Raw genomic sequence first — 22271 nt, forward strand, 5'->3', positions numbered from 1 at the left:
AAATTTTCGGATATTTCGAATATCCAAAATATCCGAAAATTTTGAAAATCACTATTCGAATCCGAATCTGAAAAATTCGGATATCTGATTTTTTTGGATATTTCGGATTCGGATATCGGATATTTCGGATCGTATTTTCGGATACGGATAGTTTTGAACACCTATATCTGGAATTACATGCGACAAGAACTTCGTGGAATTTAGTATCTTATCTGGGACATCTATGGCTTGCCCCATGTTGCTGCTGCAGCCTTTGTAAAGTCTTTCCATCCTGTGTGGTCTCCTTCTGCAATCAAATCTGCTCTAATGACTATTGGTAATTTTATCTTAAACTTTTCTTACATTAGACTCTAACAAGTGACATTAATTAAAACAATTTCAAACATAGGTGCTAGTAGTGATAACCAACTTGTATAAGGAATTCTGAAGCTAACTTTAATTATGTGTTTTGTATTTGAATGTGAGCATGTCCAACCTATGCATCACACTTATCAAGGCATGTGTAAATTAATATCATGATCATCATATAATCAATCAACTTTGAGAAAATGCCAGCAAGCACTCACATTGAAATTTTAAAGTAGATCAAATCTTTATTTTATGATCATGTTCTATTCATTTTGCTATAGAATGACTAATCAAAATGAAAACTCAAATTTTTATCTCATTCGTTTATTTAATGTGTTGCAGCGTGGGAATTAAGTGATTCCCTATACTCAGAAGCTGAATTTGTATATGGGTCTGGGCATATTGATCCTTTAAAGGCCACAACTCCGGGACTTGTATATGAAACTTCTTTTCAAGAGTATCTTAAGATATGGTGCAACATATCTCGATCAACCTCAGGAAGCGTGATCCCCACAAGTTCTAGTTACAAAGTCGACTGCTAAAGATATAAATTACCCTTCGATGGCAGTTCAAGTAAAAGTGGGGGCCTCATTTACAGTGGCTTTTCCTAGAACCGTGACAAACGTTGGTCGAGCCAATTCAACGTATGTTGCACACATAGAAGGAGAACCCTCAAAGTTGCATGTCGGTGTGGAGCCCGTCACTTTGCAATTCACGACAATAAACCAGAATAATTTTTTTCCCCTGACGGTCAGGGGAACAATTCACGACATATAGAAGGAGAACCCTCAAAATAGCTAGGGTATTAGGACACACTTTTAAACTCTATTTTTTTTTTTTACCATATCAATCAAACTGCCATTAACTAAAAAAAAATAAATAATAGAAAAGTCATTTATCACATTGTCTATACGAGCAAAATGTCATAGATTAATTTATCTTAATAAAATATGACAACTTGTAAAAACCATAAACCTAGCAAAGATTTATTGTTCAACTCCATATAGTTCAGTCAATAAAAAAAATGATGACTACATAACACTATTGATTATGTCTATACCCTTGTTTCTATACAATGATTTTGTCGTCTAAATTGAGGAAACTTCTTAGGGTGAACGGGGCGTCTTCGGGGAGTGGCAGCGGTGATAGGTTTCCCCGATCGGGAACACCGCCGCCATCAAAGCGGGGTCCCGATTCGGGGTGTATATTGGGCGTGGGTTCACCGATGGAGGAGAGGCTGATTGTGTGGGGCCATGCCAGTTTCAACCAATCAAAGATTTTCTTTGGTTTTTTTTTTTTTTTTTTGAATAAAAAAATAAGGGGAGTTAAGAGGGGAGTGGCGCCATCAAATGGGGGTGTTAGGGGAGTTTAAGAGGGGAGTTGACGTGGCACACGGGGATTGGTTTGGCGTAAGAGAGTGCACTCACCTATTAGGTGTGCACCCCCTTCACCCTTACATATCCGCTCGAGTAACAATATATTAGTTTAGCTCATATGATTGGTACTATTTTTTTTTTAAATATGTAGATTATCAAACTATAAGTCTATAACTTATTAACACAAGTGATTTCAAACTGAAAACTATCATGTGAACTATTAAGCATTCAAGTGTCATGTATGAGTCGAAAAAAAGACTCTTAGGACCTAACACATTATATAAATTATTTTTTTTGAATGGCGATTAATGTTATTTAGGCACAAAAGTTATGAGATTTTACTTTTTTAGATAGAGGGCCTAATAAATTTTGAGGTTTTTATGTTTTATTTAAAGGGTCCAATAAGTTTTTCGGTTTCATATTTTTATATATCACATAAAAATTTAGGGCCGGGAAAAATATGACCTGGCCGGGGGTGTGGCTCGCCCACCCATGGAGCTGTAATTCGTAACTAATGTATTTTATACTCTAGTTAGAAAAAAAAAACTATTTTTTCTTAATTTTAGTTCTAGTTATTTTATTTGTATATACAATAGTTTTAGTTATTTCATCAGTCTTAGCTGTGAATGTATAAACTAAATTTTATTGCGAGACATATGAACCATTCCACGATGCGACACATGTATAACCAACAATCTTAGCTGTGAATGTATAAACTGAATTTTATATGCGGAGCATATGAACCATTCCACTATGCGACACATGTATTATAACCAACAACCTTAGCTGTGAATGTATAAACTATATTTTATATGTGAAGCATGTGAACCATTTCAGGATGCGACGCGCGAGGCAACTACATATACACCTGTAAAATTAAAAGTGAACTTATACGCATCATTATAATGGTCACGACATATCATTATGCGACACATGTTTTTCCCAACATTTCATAATTAGGAAACTAATTGAAGTTTTTTCCATATCTTATATATTTTTATGGCGTAATAAGTTTTATAAAATCTTTACTTTGAGGTCAGCTACAAGCTTAATAATGGCGTAACAATTTTATAAAATATTTACTTTGAGAGTTTGAGGTTAGCTACAAGTTTAATAATAAGTTAAACCTAAATGAATTACTGATACCGGTTATAAACTTGTATGATATCTCTCATTTTAGACTATACTTATTTGTTTACCATAAAAGTTTATTAATGGTCCAAAAGTTAGTGTTTAATCAACTCCATAAACTATATTAGTACGAGATTAAGGGTCAGAAATACTTGTTTATGCAATTTTTAAATAACAAAATAACACTTTAGATTTGTAATCATCATATTAAATGACACTTTGTTCAAGTCCTAAATTTACATAGTACACAACATCAGTTTATTTATTTAATATTAATTTAATTTATTTATTTTTATATTAGCATAGTAGCGATCATATTTATAAGGGGGTTTTTCTCATATTTATTGAGTTTTGTCATGAATTAGTGTATAGACATTATAAGCTAGTGAAAATGAATATAATTGAGTGATACTGGTGGTGGGACGGTGATACTAGAATAATCCGTCGGTAATCCAAGTTTGTCGATATAAAAAAATAAAAAAAATAAATAAAAAAACAGTACATAAAGTTAAAGTAAAGGTGTATCCAGCTGGAGGACTATAAGAGCCTCCACATTCCAACTAGACCCACTCCCCAATATTTTCTTAAAAAAAACAACTAATGGAGCAAACCATCGCTCCACCGCCTCCCTCCGCCGTCACAACCACCGTCACAAACTCCGACTCCGTCACCTCCTCTCCTCGCTACCGAAACACCGACTCCTGGATAGAAGACAACAGTTCCACGGCGGCGACAACGGCGGCGGCGGCGGCGACCGGTGGTTTGACCAAACTCCGGCTGATGTGCAGCTACGGCGGCCACATAGTCCCCCGGCCTCACGACAAGTCATTATGTTACGTCGGTGGAGACACACGGATCGTTGTGGTGGACCGGCACACCACACTATCCGACCTCACTAACCGCCTCACCAAAACCTTACTCCGATCGGCCACGTCACCTACAACGACGTCGTTCACAGTAAAATATCAGTTACCGTCTGAAGATCTGGACTCGTTGATCTCCGTCACCACCGATGAAGATTTGGAAAACATGATCGACGAATACGACCGGTTAAATTCACCAACCGATTCTAACAAATCGAACCGGCTCCGGTTGTTTTTGTTTCCGGTTAAACCGGAGTCGGTTACGTCTATCGGATCGCTTCTAGAAAGTTCTACTAAATCGGAGGACTGGTTTCTGAACGCGCTTAACGGTACGTCATCAGGCTTTTCCGATACGTCATCGGTTAATTGTTTGTTAGGGCTTGAAGATGATATTTCTGTTACAGAGAAGAAAGATAGTAATATTAATAATATTATTATCAATAAAGGTGTGATCGGTAAGAATATGAGAGCGAATAATTCGGTACAGGATGTACAGTCGGTTCCGGATTCTCCGATGATGGAAACGACGTCGTCGTTTGGGTCAGCATCGTCGTCTCCGCCGGTTAGGGTTAATGTGGAGGATCAAGTGAAGGTTGGTGGAGGAATTGAAGAGCAATTTGTTCAGATGAGTGTGCAGAGTGTACAGCAACATGTTAAGAGTCAAGAGGATGTGAGTTTTGTGGCGGTAAGTGCTCCGGCGGGTGTGCCGGTTGTTTCGAAGGTTGCGGTTATGGAGAATTCGTATCGTGTGGCGTCGGAAGATGAGAGATCAGAGCAGGGGGTTCAATTAGCATATATTAAGCAGCAACAGCAGTTTCAGCAGAAGTTTGATTTGACTTCACCGGATTCGGTTTCGAGGTATATAGAAATCCTGTTTTTCTTTTGTTTTGTTTTACTTTTATGCAATGCATGCTAGGTGTTTGATAAATTGACTGAGTGAAAAATGCGAGATTTTGTTTTGATGTGGTATATATTGTTGTCTATTGCAGTGATGGTAGTTTAACAAATCCTTTATCTAGACGTCAACCGCCTGTGACTTACCAAGATCCAGTTGCACAAACCCAGTTTTCGAGTAATAACGTTGTTCGAACGACTGATCCGAGTAATATTCATGATCAAAACACTAGGATTCCGATTCAACAACCACAACAGGTTCAAGATTCTGGTTATGTGATTTCAACCCCAACTACCCAAGTTGATCCACAACATCCTCAACTTCACCCGCAACCGCAGTTTATTCACGTTCCACCGCCACAGTACCTCCACCAGCCGTCAGGGGCGGTTCCGATGGCGTCATACTATCAGATGTACCCATCCCATTCACAGATTCGTGCTCCACATCCGGCAGTTGATCAACACAATTTCGTGTATTATATGCCAGCTAGGCAGCCACCGCAAGGTTACAACGTACCATTACAGGCTGATCCCGCTGCTTCTGCACCTCCTAGTAATCAAGTTCCACCGCCGTCTAGCTTGTTCACTGCACCCCGTGCTGCCCAAACCGCTAAAACTGAACCATCAGCAGGTGTGTATCGAACCGCTACGAGTTCTGCTGCGCTGCCACCTCAACTGGTTCAGGTTCCGTCTAGCCAACATCCGATTCAACCTCAGTATGTCGGCTATTCTCACATACATCAACCTCCTCAGCCCGTCACTTCTGGCGGCAGTGGTAATTACGTATACGAGTTCGCTGATCCGTCACAGCAAAGACCGCATATATACTATGCAGCCCAGCCGTTGCCACCTCAATCCGCTGCTCAATATCAAACCATGACCTCAACTTTGCCTGTTGAAGCTCAAGCTCAAGCTCAAGGTGGGTCCCATCTTCAGGCGGATAATAGTATGAAACCGCAGCAGGTAAGAACATCATCACAGCCTTGACAGGTGAGTTTCAATTGAAAATTTTGCAGTGACGTGTGTCTTTTCCTATTATTATTATTATTATGATTATTATTATTCTTGTTATTGGTTTGTGGTATGTATTTGTGCTTGAAAATAAGAACATGAGTTTGATTTTTTTTTTTTTTTTTAATTCTAGTATATGTGTATGCTATATTTACATTGGTTATGTTTGGAAATCATATAAGATAAAAGGGTTTTAGTTAGGAGTTTAGATGATTGCAGTCACTGGTTGTCAAGTTTCTTTTTCCCAACATAATTGTACCTGTGTCACATGTCCACCATGGAAATAGTACATTGTATATACATGCAAATGAGTTCTTAAATGGTTAAACCATTTTGGATCTTGCCACATGTGTGGGCAGGTGTGTGTCTGGCTTTGCATCTACTGAGGTTAGTTTGTAAAGTTGAAATGAGACACTGATGAATATGATGGTTGCCCAGAGGGATGAAGCATGGTACACAGGGGGTGGGGTTGGTGTGTGTACTATTGCGAGTTGGCATTCGCGATACCAGCTATCGCCACCCAATCTTGTTTACTTTCCCTTTTCAAATTTCTAGTTTTGGATTCGAATTACTTGAATCGTCGAAAATATCAATCATATTAAAAAATGTACAAAAGATGCTTACCTTAAGCCTTTACTGTGAAAAATAATGTGGTGTTGGGTGTATGAATATGAACAATGATGTATTTCTTGATGTTGAAGTTCTGATTTTGAGAAAAAAAAAAGCCTTTAGTAATGTTAGGGGTTAATTTTTGTTACTAAGCATATCGGCATAAGTGTTCGAGCCCTTACTCGAGATCAACCCATTAAAGGCTCGAAATTAGCTGAGCTTGAGCTCGAGTATAAATTGAAGCTTATTTAATAAAAGAGCTCGAATCCAAGCTTCACATATGGAGTTTAGCTAGCTCGTGAGCCTAGTAAGCCTTCTATTTATACAAATATGATGAATTTTATTATAGATAATAAATATACAATTACATAATAAAAATCAACCCGCTAATGTAAAAAAAAAAAAAAATACTACTATCTAATAATTAAATAAATGATATATAATTTGTTATATTTATAGTAATTGTGTGTGCGTATGTGTATATATATAAGGGTGGGTTTGGCTACAAAGTCTATTTTTCCTACAAAGTGTACAAAGCTATAAAACACCACAATTTCAGCCATAAAACACATTCAAAACCAAAAATACCAGATCACTAAAACACAATATTCAAACCCTAAAAGTCCATAAAAACTTCAAACACACATTCGTAGAACTATAAATATAAAACACAACAAGATGATCAATATAAAACACACTAATATTAGTCATTCAATAATCAAAGCCTTATCATCCAAAACACAACACAAAACCCACAAATATGGCATTTTTAGTAATCTTCACTTTGTTATTTGTGGGTTTTAAGTGTGTTTAATGGTTGACATTATGGTGTTTTATGACTTTTTACACTTTGTAGAAAAAAATGGACTTTGTAGCCAACTCCCACCCTATATATATAAAACAATTAATTACAACACATAATAAACGAGCCGAAAGTTGCCCTGAAAAATTAACAGCGAGACGAGTTTGAGCTTTAGACATAGAGCTCGTATCACCCAGTTGTGTCGCTACATCCGTCAATCCATTATCGTGTATGATAAAATATCCACAAAACACGTCACGTTGATTTTTAGATTTTAGACATTTGTTTGTGGTGAGATTTTAAAACTCTTTTTATCTCCTATTGACTCTGAGAATTAGTTATGCATCAAAACACAAAGAGCCATGGCGCATAGTTGTCTTTTAAATGTTCGTAATAATAAACATGTCAAGAGGGTTTACAAGATGACCACTATGTAAATAACACAGACTCAAATCATCCATTAATGAATAGGAAAAGGTTTAAGTGCGTATAAGTATATAGATTTGTGTGAATACATCTTGAAGACAAAGGCCACCTCTAAAGAGTGGCAACAATCATTTATATTAGGCCAATCACATGTTGACATTGTGCCCCAAATAGATACATGAAGATGTGAGGAGATAAGGTTCTACCAAAACATGATTGCAATTTGCAATAATCAACTATATTGTTCCCTAAGAGACGAGTGGTATCTATTTTTTCTTTTTAGGTTTTGTTGGTTTGCATATGGCTATTTGTAAGGCATGGCAATGTTCCAAGCAAGAGTGTATGCTCAAGCATGAGCATGTTTCCCTTGTCATGTTACCGATGTGAATTAGTACAATTGTATCAAGTCTAATAAGGGCATTTGCCATGTGAATTCCATGGACGGAGCTACGTAAGCAATGTAACCCCACCTCCACGGACCGTTCAAGGCCTCAAGAACGTCTACCCCTATTCTCCCTTTTTCTCGTTTGTGGTCGTCCATAGCCACACGGACAAACAATCGTCTGTCTTAGCCGCGTTTAGCATCTCTAATACACGGTTAAAGATAACCTCTTGAGTTTACACTTGAATCTATTGATAAATTTCTATACAAACCAATAAACATATAATTACGATCAGGTGATTCAGCTCGTGGCGGCACGATGATACTCCAGTGGTCCGTCAGTGATCCAAATTTGCCGTTCAAAAAAAAAAAAAAAAAACACAATAAACATATAATTAATACATCTTAGTTCCCATATATCGTCTAGGAGTTAATAGGGTTTGACAATGTGGTTTAAGGCAACGCCCCGCCAATGGATAACGACTAACTTACCCCTTAGGCCTTAACTATCAATTTATCACGTTATGGTTTAAGTCCTTAACTAAAATTTAATTAAAAAAAGTGTGATCGGTTGTTTTGGGATGGATCCAACAGTCCCACCTCATTTGTTCGTCAAGGGCGTTAATGGTTTGGTGCCTCCGATGTTGACGCCCAACTTTAACCTGCTTGTTTTGGTGTTTGATATTAAAGCTGCTAATGTGGCATGATAATGTCTTGTGCGTTAGACCGCAACATGTAGTCTTAAATCTATTAAACATAATTAACATTAACATATTTATTTATAGGTCAATTTAATTCAAAAGTTATCATGTCCTAAAAAAACAGAAAGCTCACAAATCACAAGTAATTTACAATCCTGTCTAGGGTGTAAACGAACCATACGAACAAGAACAAAACCTTGTTCGTGTTTGTTTGTTAAGAAATATGTGTATTCACGAACTGTTCATGAACACTTACCGAACGAGATTTTATGTTCGTGTCCGTTCTTTAAGAAAATGAACTTGTTTGTATTCGTTTGTTAATTTAAGGGAACGAACGAAAACGAACGTTGATGAACACAAACTAGTGTTCATTAACAAAAAAAGGAAACAGACGAACACAAACTATGTAATACAATGACATTTATTAAATATTTAGTTGTCGGAATTTTGAAGGATTTAAATAAAATATAAAAACTAAAAACAAATCGAACACAAATGAACTCATTACCGAATGTTACAAACATAAATGAACGAACGCGACATTTGTTCATGTTCTTTCATTTAACCAAACGAATGAAACTTTTTGTTGATGTTCGTCTGTTCAAATGAACTTTCCGTCAAAGGATTCGTAAACTATTCACGAAAAGTTTGGTTCGTTTGCATTGTAGTCTCAATCCTGTCATCATCTTCATCTTAATCTCTGGTTCTACCGCCACACCTACCCATTGGCTTCACGACACGCAATCTCCCAAACTCTTTTTTCATTTCCAAATCGTTGATTTCCAAAAATAGAAATAAATCTCAGCTATGTCGGTGACGACTCACCCTCAAATGCACCACACCACCGTCTTCTTCTTCCTCTCCAAATGGCATCTTCACCATCCACCACCCTCCGCCGCCTCTGCCGTCAACTCCCCGTCCGCCGTCTTCCTCCGTCAATCCACTTCATCTCCGTTAGAGCTTTCTCTACCGAAATAAACGGCGAAAAGGTTTCTAATAAACCTCCGATATGTACAGCCGACGAGTTACACTACGTGTTTGTTAAAAATTCTGACTGGAAACTTGCCTTATGGCGATACCTTCCTTCTCCCCAGGCAAGTTGTTAACGTTATCTTAGACCGTCTCCAATGCATCGGCCTGCATTTACTACATGCATCCTAGTTATCACTGCCACATTAGACCGTCTGCCATCTTAAAAAGATAATTGTTAAATTACTTTTGTGTCCATTAGAGATGTATTATCTAGTTATATAGATATATAGATATATAGATTAAATCATGTAGTTAGCTTTAAAGCATTTATTGAAATAATAAATTGATGTACTGTACCTTATAGATATGTTTTCACATGTATTAGTAGTTAAAAGGATTTTGCATCGTTTCATATTTTATAGTTTTGAATGATATTTTGTTAATTAATTCCACACTCCTACACTTCTTTTAGGATGGATAGGTAATTTAATAAAACCATGAACCTATTCAATCCATTACGGTAATTAGTCATGAGTCTTATAGGTCTCTGTCGCCGGATAATTGATGAACCAATGAATCGTACAGTTGTATTAATATTTGTAATTTAATAATGAAAATATAGGTTCACGTACTATTTGAGGACGACTTATTATTTTTGCTTTGTTTGCTTATAAGGTACGGATTCTGTTTCGTTTACATCATAGTATTTTTTATTCAAATCCGTTACTTTGTAGTACGGATGTTTTCGCTACTGGTCTCTGTTTCGTATTGTTATATGATTAGTATTTATTGTAGCATGCAATAGACCTTAGATCTTGTGCTCATTATTGCATGATCCCTTTAGACTTATGGCAAAATACATTTTATTTCTGATACGGCTTTGTACTCTGTCACCCGAGCAATTATAAGTTACTTGTCGTTGGGGCGTCAACGGCATGGCACTCATCGTGACGGTGCGTAACTAAAGTTCACGGCGTCTCTAGTTTGTGCTTGTGTAGCACATGGCCCCTAGAGGCGAATAGATCGATCTTAGCTCTGACTCCTGACTCCTGTTGAGATGGAATAATGTGTGTACGCCTACATGCACCATCTCGGCGCATGGACTATAGCCATGCATGCCTCTGTTTAGGCTCGTGGGTGTTTCTATATTACGTGACTTGTTCTATTGTTATATGTTGTCACGTATTTCTTGTCTCTGTTATGATATGTTTGATATGTTATATGCATCAGATTATGTTCAGTATCTGTTATCTGTTCAGTATCAGTTTTGGGATTCAAGTTATATAAGTATCTGTTTCAGTACCAAAATCTAGACTTGTTTAACGTCAGTACCGTTCATGTTTCTGTCCGCATGTTTGTCTTACTTTTACTATTGATTTCTCCGTTACTGGGCAACTTTTTGGCTCAGCCGTAGTTTCTTTCTTGTGTTTGTCTTATTTGTTTGACAGGTAATTTGGGAAACGTGGGGATAAGTGAAGAGTGTCGTGAAGATAAAGATTTATTTTTATTTGGGTAATGTAATGAAAATGTAATTAGGATCTTTTGTTTCTTGGTTTCTATCTTTTATTGAAACTTTTTGGTTTTTGATATATGTAATAGTGACATGCCAGCCTGTTCCAGGTTGGGGTGTTACAGACTGTTAGACTCCAAGATGTGGTCTTAAATCTTTTAAACATAATTAACATCTTTGTAGGTCAATTTAATTTAAAAATATATTATATGTATTAGAAAAGGGTGTTAATAAAGCCATTACTTTAAATCTTGTTTTCACACCCTCTATACGAGTCGTACAGGGTTATACGGTATATATAAAATATTAGACAAGACGAATATTGGGTCGTATAATGGTATACGGTTCGTATAGATGGAGAAAATATCAAATCAATAACATTATATTGGCATTTAGATCGTGCAAGATTCTATATAGGTCGTATAAAGTTATTCGGGACTCATACGGAGACAAAAAAGAATCTGTGACATTTTTTTTGTGAAATGTTTGTAACGAGCCGAGCCGAGCCCGAGCTCGAACAGGCTCGAGCTCGTGCTCGTTTAACATATGAAAACTCGAGCTCGAGCTCGGCTCGATTCGAGCTTTATTTCTAAAGCTCGAGCTCGGCTCGAAGGTAATTTTTTAAGCTCGAGCTCGGCTCGGGCTCGACTCGTTCAGTATTTATTAATTAATTTATATTAATTATAATTATTATTATACATATAATTTAGTTATTTTTTATATTTATATAAATGGTAATTATTATTATATAAATACATGTTTGATATATTAATAAAAAATATATAAACAGAAAGCTCGATTAGGCTCGCGAGCCGGCTCGAGCTCGATAAGTGAAGCTCGGGCTCGTGCTCGTTTACTAAACGAGCTTGTTTTTAGGCTCGAGCTCGTTTAAGCTCGGCTCGTTCGAGCTTTTTTTCGAGCTGAGCTCGAGTAGCTCGAAAGTAGCTCGGCTCGTTTGCACCCCCCTGGAGGTGATGGGCGGTGTTTGTGACGGAGGCTGAGAGAGGGAATGGAATGGAAAAAAAAAACAAGAGGAGTGGATGGAATGAATTTGAGGGAATGGAATGACTTATGTAATGGTGATTCCATTACGTTGACCAACCAAACACACTTTTTTTCATTCCCTTGCAATAGTTCATTCCATTCCACCTCATATTCCTCCATACCAAACATTACCTTAGACTATGGGGTATGGGACGGGGGTTGGAGCGTGCCAGCGTGGGTTGGGTACAAACGCCCAAGTCGCCACCCCGGGTGGGCTTGGGTTTCGGCGTGGCCCTTTGGGCGGGGGTTTCAGCCCGGGCGTTGGGCGGGCCTAGCGGTCTTCCGTGGCCAGCTCTCATTGGCTGGGTTGGCTAGGCTATAGGTGGCTAGGCTTTTTTTTTTTAATTTTGTGTGTATTTTTATAATAATTGAAAAAAAATTATAACACGTGGCCAACCCACGCGGGCTAGCCACGCCCCGCCATACCGACCCAACACGCAACTGACGGTGCCCCTCGAAGTCCACGTGTCAACCCATGCCTCAAACCTCTGTCCCACCATACCCCACGGACTTATGTAACCTTCTTGTGATCTCTAATTCTAACCGTATTTGAAAAAAGAAAAACTCTATGTAAGTTCATTATGTTGAGATACTAGTAGATGCCCCGTCTGCGTTGCGGAGTGATGGCCGAATAATTCTCAACCAATTAAAAAAATGTACTATGATTTTGCTAGGAAAAAAAAACAAAAACGATGATAAGACCGTAATTTTGGGCTCAGGGTAAAAGTGTAATTTTTCATGACTAATTAGCTAGTGTTAGGCAACTCCTTGACACGAAAAAAAATTAAATCGAGTAAACCAATAAAAAAAAACCTTTATAGTTTTGGTAAAAAAATTAAAACGATGGGAAAAACGTAATTTTTAACTGAGGGCCAAATTATAATTTTAATTCGGGGATAAAGCGTAAACTAAATGGACCAATGGGGGAGTGCCAGGAAGTTGCCGGCACGACTGTAATTTTACACTGGGGGCAAACTTGTAATGTCACCAGGAAAAGAAACAAAAACGATTGGGAAAATGTGAATCTAAGTTGAGGGCACAATCGTTACTTAGCTGTGAGAAAAAAAAAGCTAATGGCAAAACTGTAAACTGAAACGGGGTAAAATCGTAATTTTTAACCGGGGGCAAAATTGCGATATTTAGCTGGGAGCATAGACGTAAATTTATTTTTATGTGAGAGCAAAAACATAATTTTTAACTGATGGCAAAATCGTAATTTTAAAGAGGGATAAAATCGTAAATTTGTTGGGCCAATAAAGGAGTGTCAGAGAGCTAGCTGGTAATACTGAAGTGGCCGCCCATTCAACCCAATGAAGTGCCGGCACTATTGCCTATCGGTGCCGACTCTTGTAAATGTATTAGTGGAGAATTTGAAAATCCTGTCATCATCTTCATCTTAATCATCTCTGGTTTACCGCCACACCTACCCGTTGGCTTCACGACACGCAATCTCCCAAACTCTTTTCCATTTTCCAAATCGTTAATTGAACTAAAATAGAAAGAAATCAGCTATGTCGGTAACGTCACCCTCAAATGCACCACACCACCGTCTTCTTTTCTTCCACTCCAAATGGCATCTCCATCATCCACCGTTCTCCGCCGCCTCTGCCGTCTTCCTCCGTCAATCCACTTCACCTCCGTTGTCACCTTTAGAGCTTTCTCTACCGAAATAAACGGCGAAAAGGTTTCTAATAAGCCTCCGATATGTACAGCAGACGAGTTACACTACGTGTTTGTTAAAAATTCTGACTGGAAACTTGCCTTATGGCGATACCTTCCTTCTCCCCAGGCAAGTTGTTAATGTTATCTTATTACTATTTGCTGAATAAATTCAATTCTGACTCTGACTGATTAATTTCAGGTGGTACCGAGAAAGCATCCGTTGTTGCTGTTGTCAGGGGTGGGAACTAATGCCATTGCTTACGATCTCTCACCCGAGGTGACTTCATTTGTGTTTCGTTTACGAAACACGTTCAGTTTGTTGCTATTAACAATGTTTTCAGAATCGGACCACACAGCAAACTGTTTGCCATGCCGGTTCACTCGTTCGACGGATTAAAGAACCAGATGATATGATATATATGATTTAAAAAACTAGAATCAGTCGTGGTAACTGATAGGCTTAGCATTCTACGCAAAGGCTAGGCCCCAAAAAGTAGGGCCTTCTATTATTTTTTTAAGTAAACCTCAATTTTCATCCCTTTGGTTTGTTGATTTTAACACTTTCAGTCCAATAGTTTAAAAATTGCATTTATCATCCATTAGTTTGCTGATTTTAACAGTTTCAGTACACACTAGTGTTAGATTTTGAAAGTTTCAGTCCACACCAGTGTTAGTGGTGTGGGCTGAACCTGTTAAAATCAGCAAACTAATGGACTGAAACTGTTAAAATCAGCAAACTAATGGACGATAAATGCAATTTTTAAACTATTGGACTTAGAGTGTTAAAATCAGCAAACCACAGGGACGAAAATTGAGGTTTACTCTATTTTTTTTCTTCTATTTAGCCCAAATGAACAAACACATAGGTAAAGAGATAATGACGCAAACAAGTAAAGTGTCTAGACCTTGCAACTGACGTGAATGGCGATTGGGGGAGAAATTAGGAGTAATCGATTGCCTTCGATTTGTGATGAGTAACCATAAAAAAAACAATTTTGCGATTTGATATTCGCAATTTACGAATTGATTTTGCGATTTGCTATTGCTGATTGATATTCTTTTAGGTTCAAGTCTCACAAGGGCCCCGACTTTGTAGTTCGCTTAGGGCCTCCAAAAATGTTGGAACGACCCTGTCTGTGGTTTACCTATTTTTCCATTTTCATACCTATTTTTTGGAAATTACACAATTGGTACCAAATTTTACAATATGATTTCACCATTAGTACATCACAGGTACTAAGCATGTAATTAATCCTACAAAACCGTAGGTACTAATGGTGAAACAATTTGTAAATGTTGGTACCAATGGTGTAATTTCCAAAAAATAGGTATGAAAATGGCTAAATAAGTAAACCACCGGTACTAACTATGTAATTGATTCTAAAAACTACCTAAAAGCCATGCGTTTAGGTTAAGACTAGGGGTGTCAATCATATCAGGTTGGTGGGCTAAATGTTCAACCTGAACCTGGCCCATATTGTTATTCGGGTCAAAGCTTTCATCGCTAACCCGCACACATATAAATGTGGGTCACCCTGAACCCGACTGTTTAACCCGTATTTTTAAATGAGCCATACAAGTTATAAGTGAGTTATTGGGTTTGAAGCGGGTTATCGATAACATGTTTAATGTTGGTAAGTGTGACAAGTAAATAATATAATGTGTCAAACGTAACATTATTATGACTAACCATGTAAAATAGAAATGAAAAAAAAAAAACAAAAAAAAAAATAAATTTTTTTCTTAAATAGTTGAACGGGTTAACGGGTCGAACCGAACCTGACCTGTTTTTTTAGACGGGTCTGTTAGTTGACCAAAACCTGTTTTTTTTTCGTGTCAAGTTCGGGTCAGGTTGGCAGTTCGGGTCAAGAATTGCCGCCCCTAGTGAAGACCACCTAAAACGGGTTTGGTCCAACTTAACCATTGAAGTTTTTAGCTTAAAATTGTTTGATTTCAGTCTTCATTCGCTCGTCACATGTGTGAGCACGGATTTGACACGTGGATTCTTGAGGTTCGGGGCTCCGGCTTAAGCATGCAAGAAACAAACCGTAAACAGATTGAGCAATCAGCACATGAAATATCTAATCAAATGGAAGCTGCTTCTGCAACAGGAACACGAAACACTCAATTTGGCCCGCAATCTTCGAACAATAACGAAACTGCCCCAACAGAATCAGAGACGGTTATAACTACCCAACAACCAATTTCATTGCCAACTGTATTTCCAGAATCGGTTATCGTAACCAAATTAACCGAAACCTTTATAACACTATCAGCTAGAGTATCTGACTTTGTTGGTAAAAGTCAACCTAGACTAATTTCCGCTAAATTATTTGACCAGTTTTCGAAACTGGTAGGAGATTCTTTTATAGCAAAGCGGTTTAATGAGATAAAGGAGAAAATTTCAAGTTTTTTGGAAGTGAAACATGATTCGGGTGTTGCAAGTCAAATAAAGGACTCGAGTCAAAAGTTGGTTAACATTCTTGAAGAAGGTCAACGCTCTGTTTCGTCCCCATTGTTTGATCTGCAAGAACGTTTGACCATAATCATGGAAGGGTTGCAGAAGCAAGTGGATTTGATCGGCAAATTTGATTGGGATTTTGATCATCACCTTGAAGAGGACGTTCCTGCTGCGGTGAGGTGACATGTTTTGATTTTCTCTATTTTTAGTTATATTATTCCCTGTGGTTTGGTGGAAAATGCCACTTCAGTCAAAAAAAAAAAAAAAAAAAAGGCGCCAGTTCCGTCCTCAACATTTTTGAACGTGCCACTTCAGTCCAAAAAGATAACGCCTTGCGCCAGTTCCGTCCTCAACGTTTTTAACGGCGCGTTATCTTTTTGGACTGAAGTATATAAAGTCGGAACCCACACACATATAGGTCAGTAACAACTTCTTACCGACAAAACTTCAATCTTGGTATATAGCCGTATATTAAAGGATCTGAATCCAGTTAAGTTTATACATGCCCGAAAATGACATTAAGCTCCGGCCTAATATGTTCTGGCCCAACCTGTAGCACATTTGTGTTCCCCGCCTGTGGCGCAGTAGTTGTAGCCATGACCCGCTTCCTCATCCGGGTATAAACTATAACTGAAAGTTTACAACTTGGTGGTGCTTAATTGCAGTTTGGTTTGGCTTAGTCTAAGATGACGTCCTTGTCAGACACAATAGAACGTAGGTAACCATGTAGACGAACGATTTCTCTGCAGAAAACCGGAGCTACACTCCTAGTTGTGAACGGGTGAGATAAAGCAAGAAAATGAGCGTCCTACTTAGATGCTTTCAGCAATTATCCGCTCCGCACTTGGCTACCCAGCGTTTACCCTGGGCACGATAACTGGTACACCAGAGGTGCGTCCTTCCCGGTCCTCTCGTACTAGGGAAAGGTCCTCTCGATGCTCTAACGCCCACACCGGATATGGACCGAACTGTCTCACGACGTTTTGAACTCAGCTCACGTACCGTTTTAATGGGCGAACAGCCCAACCCTTGGAACATACTACAGCCCCAAGTGGCGAAGAGCTGACATCGAGGTGCCAAACCTTCCCACGATCCACCATGACTAAAATCGTAGCGAATCGGTTAGATGGAGGAAGCCCAACAATGAAGTCTATAGAGATATCTGGTGGAGTTGCGTTAGGTAATAATGGAAACGAGGAGGGGGTAGGTCTTGGGTTCTTCAAACACAGTGGAACAACGGGTCACCAGGGCTGTAGCGCAGTTGTAGTGTTCCCAGCCTGTAATGTAGTAGTCGTAACCTTGACCCGTTTCTTCTTCCGGGTATAAACATGCTACCACATATAATCCATACGTCCTAACTTGTATCACAATTTAGCATGAATTCCTTTGGTCTTGATTTGCGATACACTAAAATATACGTTGATAACACTAAAATTACCGACACTACATACAGATGGCCTATATAAGGGCCCATACTCGACCCGAGGATGGCAAACTCGTTGCTGTTGGACACTCCATGGGTGGTGTTTTACTATATTCGATGCTATCACGCTACGGTAAGATTCCAAACTGTGTTCTTTTGTTTTTATTTATATAATTAATAAACCCCAATTTTAATTGTGATAAAGGTTTTGAAGGAAAAGATCCAGGGTTAGCTGCGATTGTTACGTTGGCATCTTCACTCGGTTACGCCTCCTCTAAATCATCACTGAAATTATTACTGCCACTTGTAAGAAAATGTTTGTGTATCATCTGGAGTAGGGGTGTGATTTTCTGACACGACCCGAAAACTCGACACGAACCTAACTCGAGATTCGCGGGTTTGGGTTTAGTCTAAACGGGTCGGGTCAGTTTCAGGTTGAAGACACGAACCCGTTTAGCTAAACGAACTGGGTTCGGGTTAACCCGTTTGGGTTGGCAGGTTGACCCATTTAATCCATTTATATTATTTTACAATATGATTTCTGTCATAAATTAAATTGGGTGCGTATTGTATGCCGTAATTATAACTTAAAAAGAGAAAATGAGATAAGATTTTATAATTTAAAGAGTTAATTACTGTTTTCGTCCCTGTGGTTTGTCAAAAATCACTATTTCAGTCCATTAGTTTAAAAATTGCGATTTCAATCCTTGTGGTTTCACTTTAGTAACCATTTCAGTCCATGTGGTTTCACTTTCGTAACCATTTCAATCCATTTATTCCGTAAGTACAGGGACTGAAATGGTTACGAGGTGGACTAAAATGGTTACGAAAGTGAAACTACAGGGACTGAAATCGCAATTTTTAAACTAATGGACTGAAATAGTGATTTTTGACAAACCACAGGGACGAAAACAGTAATTAACTCTAATTTAAATGTAATTGTATTATAGATATTTGTGTTTTTAGTAAATTTGAATTTTAATATATTAATTTGCGAAAAAGAAATAAAAAAAATAAAAAAATTTCGGGCTGAACAACCCGCGAATACTCGGGTTCATATGTACGACACGATTTTCGGGTTCGGGGTCGTCTAAATTTTTCGGGTTCAGGTCGGTTGAACCCGCCGACCCACGAACACGACCCGTTTAGCATCCGTAATCTGGAACTGAGAAAATATGATCCGACTCTTATTTCTTTATATTTGTTTATCATACACAGGTTGATCCTGCACAAGCGTTAAATGTACCGATTATTCCATTAGGGGCAATGTTAACCGCTGCATATCCTCTTACATCCCGTGCTCCTTATGTTTTATCATGGCTTAATCATATGATATCAGCACAAGACATGATGCATCCAGATTTATTTAAAAAACTCACTTTGAATAGCTTTTGTAAGTGCATAATTTCTTTTACTTCTATTAATTAAATTTTAGAGTTAATAGCCAAAATGGTCCCTGAGGTTTGCTCACTTTTGTCACTTTAGTCCAAAATCCAAAATTTTTAAATCTGGGTCCCTGAGGTTTGTATTTTGTTGCCATTTTAATCCAAATTTCAAAAACCTCATTTTTTGACTGTTGCAACCAGCCTATTTTGTCCTTTTGCGCAGAGGTGTTCTGGGTTCTTGATCTGAGTTTGTTATAATAACTCATAAAAATGGCCAAAATACCCTACACAGTCGAAAAAGGGAGTTTTTGAAATTTGGACTAAAATGGCAACAAAATGCAAACCTCAGGGACCCAGATTTAAAAATTTTGGATTTTGGACTAAAGTGGCAAAAGTAAGCAAACCTCAGGGACCATTTTGGCTATTAACTCTAAATTTTATCTTTATTTTTAATATTTTTTTATGTTTAAATCTGTTGTAGGTAGCATACCTGCTAAACTATTGTTACAGCTTGCGTCAGCGCTTAGAGAACACGGTTTATCTGATAGAAGTGGGACGTTTTTCTACAAAGATCATATTCACAAAATTAATATCCCGGTTCTGGCAATCGCAGGTGACCGGGATGCAATATGTCCCCCTGAAGCCGTACGCGGTACGTATGGTCTTGGACCGTTTTTTCAAGTAGAAGGTACAGAAACATTGACAATGTGTTGTATTGGTTGAATGAACAGAAACAGTGAAACTGATTCCTGAGAAGTTGGTTACCTATAAACTTTTTGGTGAACCGGATGGCCCACATTATGCCCATTATGATTTGGTTGGGGGACTATTGGTAATCCATCTAAACTTTTATTTTAGGGAGTTCATATACCCACACCCTAAAATCTTATTTTCACACCCTCTATACGGGTTGTATAGGGTTACACGGCTTGTATAGAATAATCTGACTAGATTATTTTCAATACGGGAATAGATTGTTCTATACGGGCCGTATAGAAGCTGTCGTTAACAAAAATAATGGGTCGTATAAACAATCTATACGAATCGTATAATGCTATACGGGTCGTATATGTCAAGAAAAAAATGGGTCGTATAGCATTATATTGCTCGTATAACAATCTATATACGGCTAGTAGAATGTTATACGGGTCGTATAGATTAGGACAAAAAGAAACATTCCCTGACATTTAAGTTCGTGCAACAATCTTCTATACGACCCGTTTAACTCTGTATGGGTCGTATAGACCTAAGGGTGTGAAAATAAGATTACAGGGGTGTGTGAATAGTGGGAGCCTATTTTATTCTACATACAGTAGATAATTTGTGGATTCGCTTCCGTGTACAAAAAAAAAAAAAAAAAAAAAAAAAAAAAAAAAAAAAAAAGACTATAACAAAAACATTTGTATAAACGATGTTGATTTTAATGTTTAAAATCTACAATGCAGGCGGTGGATGAAGTGTATCCAAGTGTAGTACAATTTCTAAGTAGTCATGACCATTGACCAGAAATAGTTATCAAGGAGTTTTGTTCGGTATATCAACTGTCAAGCACACAAGCAGTCCTTTAAAGCTCTAAATATGCATGATTAGTCTTCAATGAACTGCTACAAGTCCCTAAACTTTCCAGTACAACAAGATTAATCCCTCAACATATAAAACATATCAAGCTAGACATCAACCACCATCAACTACACAATGTTTTGCTATTGAATTAATATTTTGTAACATCTCATACATTAAGTAACCGAATTCATAAATATTGTAATTACATAAGAAAATTAATAAAAAATTCCACATACGTGCCTATTCTGTATTGCTTTTAACAGGGTTCACCTTGAGAATTCGTGTATCTTGTTCGAGTTTGAAAAAAACGTGCCCTTAGGCCTTAATGAAATTGGGTATTCGGCTCATTAAAGGTTTAAACCTAATGCCAATAGGCTAATAACTAATCTAAACCATAAAAATAGCTTTGTAAGTGGGCCTATGTTGGTGTTTATATGGGTATACCTTATTAATTTATTTTTACATGTACATATCGGATTTTTTTTTAAATAACGTGCCTTTCGAAATATCGGGCCCTGGCCGGTGGTCCTTCTCGCCCACCCTCAGGGCCGCCCATGGCTTTTAACATGTATTGCTTTCTATCATTCTTTAATCTATCCATATAAGAGCATTCCTATTCCATCCTCTATATTATATGGAGTGGTTATGAGTGAAAGAGAGAAAATATTACTATTCATCAGTAAATTTAGTAAGACATTATTCATTCTTTATAAATTTTTAATTTTTAATATTTTTTGAAAGTGATTGTGAGTGAATGAAAGAGAAACAGTATGATAGTATGATAAGTATAAAAAAAAGTAATGATAAATATCCTAAAATATCGGTTAACAAAAATTTTAACCTAATACTAAATTCATTGATTTTTTTTGTATTTATATAGTCTTCCTTTTAAAACTAAGGAGTTAAAGAGATAATTAATTAATTGAAAAAATATAGTATTTTTAGTTAATTACATAGTCAATTCTTATGGTTTACACAAAATAAAAATCTTAGGTGCTAATAATTTAAAATTACATTCTGGGATACTAACTTTTCATTTTCTAACTAGTTTAAAATTACATAGTTAGTCCCTGTGGTTTACACAAAATTAACTCTATTTAATATTTTACTATTGCATTATATGTATTTGCTAGGTTCGAAACCATGTATAATGAAATATCAAATAATTAGTAATTAGATTTTAAAAAATTGGTAAATTGGATTTAAATAATCTCAACTTTCACAATTTGGCCGATAATAATCCTAACTCAGTTATTGGCCGATAATAATCCTAACTCAGTTATTGGCCGATAATAATCTGATCTGGTTCACTTTTGGTCGATAATAGTCTGCGTTAAATATAGCTTAACAGAGTTAAGTTTTTTTTTCCGAATTATAAACCGATGTTTTAGGACTTTTGATTAGAACGCGGATACAAGTTGATTGATGTAAAATTTACCTCGAAATACTGCTCCAAACGATGAAAACGGTACTTCAATTCGGGTGTTTAAACTTCAATTAACAAAAATCAAGCCGTTTGAAGCACCGTTTTGAGATAAGTTTTACATAAATCGACTCGTATCCTCGTTATGATCAAAATCCATAAAACGTCGGTTTGTAATTCGGAAAAAAGTTTAACTCCGTTAAGCTATTTTTAACGGCGGACTATTATCGGCCAAAAGTGGACAAGTTCGAATTATTATCGACAATAACTGAGTTGGTATTATTA

At 37.4% G+C, this 22271-nt stretch overlaps 2 protein-coding genes across 3 annotated transcripts; both read left to right on the forward strand.

Annotated features, from left to right (window-relative positions):
- Positions 1 to 3411: 3411 nt before the first annotated feature.
- On the forward strand, positions 3412 to 5831 carry LOC110915093. Of its 2 annotated transcripts, XM_035985059.1 has the most exons (3): positions 3412 to 4047; positions 4165 to 4576; positions 4708 to 5743. In XM_035985059.1, exons 1-3 carry the CDS (start codon positions 3456 to 3458, stop codon positions 5597 to 5599), a joined length of 1896 nt encoding a protein of 631 aa, XP_035840952.1. In that variant the 5' UTR covers positions 3412 to 3455; the 3' UTR covers positions 5600 to 5743. The 2 variants fall into 2 exon arrangements, with proteins under 2 accessions (XP_035840952.1, XP_022015416.1); XM_022159724.2 differs by having other exon boundaries at positions 3412 to 4576; positions 4708 to 5831.
- Positions 5832 to 13910: 8079 nt separating this feature from the next.
- LOC110915091 lies at positions 13911 to 20804 on the forward strand. Its single transcript, XM_022159721.2, has 8 exons — positions 13911 to 14008; positions 15689 to 16366; positions 17646 to 17748; positions 17821 to 17921; positions 18834 to 19008; positions 19482 to 19652; positions 19732 to 19832; positions 20446 to 20804. Exons 2-8 carry the CDS (start codon positions 15707 to 15709, stop codon positions 20500 to 20502), a joined length of 1368 nt encoding a protein of 455 aa, XP_022015413.2. The 5' UTR covers positions 13911 to 14008; positions 15689 to 15706; the 3' UTR covers positions 20503 to 20804.
- Positions 20805 to 22271: the final 1467 nt, after the last annotated feature.

Source organism: Helianthus annuus, chromosome 16 (genome assembly GCF_002127325.2).
Source record: "Helianthus annuus cultivar XRQ/B chromosome 16, HanXRQr2.0-SUNRISE, whole genome shotgun sequence".
Taxonomy (NCBI): Eukaryota; Viridiplantae; Streptophyta; class Magnoliopsida; order Asterales; family Asteraceae; genus Helianthus; species Helianthus annuus.

Coding starts and splice junctions, on each gene's coding strand:
- LOC110915091 (XM_022159721.2), top strand. CDS start 15,707: ATGTGTGAGCACGGATTTGACACGTGGATTCTTGAGGTTCGGGGCTCC. Junction 16,367..17,645: donor AAGAGGACGTTCCTGCTGCG/GTGAGGTGACAT, acceptor CACTACATACAG/ATGGCCTATATAAGGGCCCA. Junction 17,749..17,820: donor TTCGATGCTATCACGCTACG/GTAAGATTCCAA, acceptor ATTGTGATAAAG/GTTTTGAAGGAAAAGATCCA.
- LOC110915093 (XM_022159724.2), top strand. CDS start 3,456: ATGGAGCAAACCATCGCTCCACCGCCTCCCTCCGCCGTCACAACCACC. Junction 4,577..4,707: donor TCACCGGATTCGGTTTCGAG/GTATATAGAAAT, acceptor TGTCTATTGCAG/TGATGGTAGTTTAACAAATC.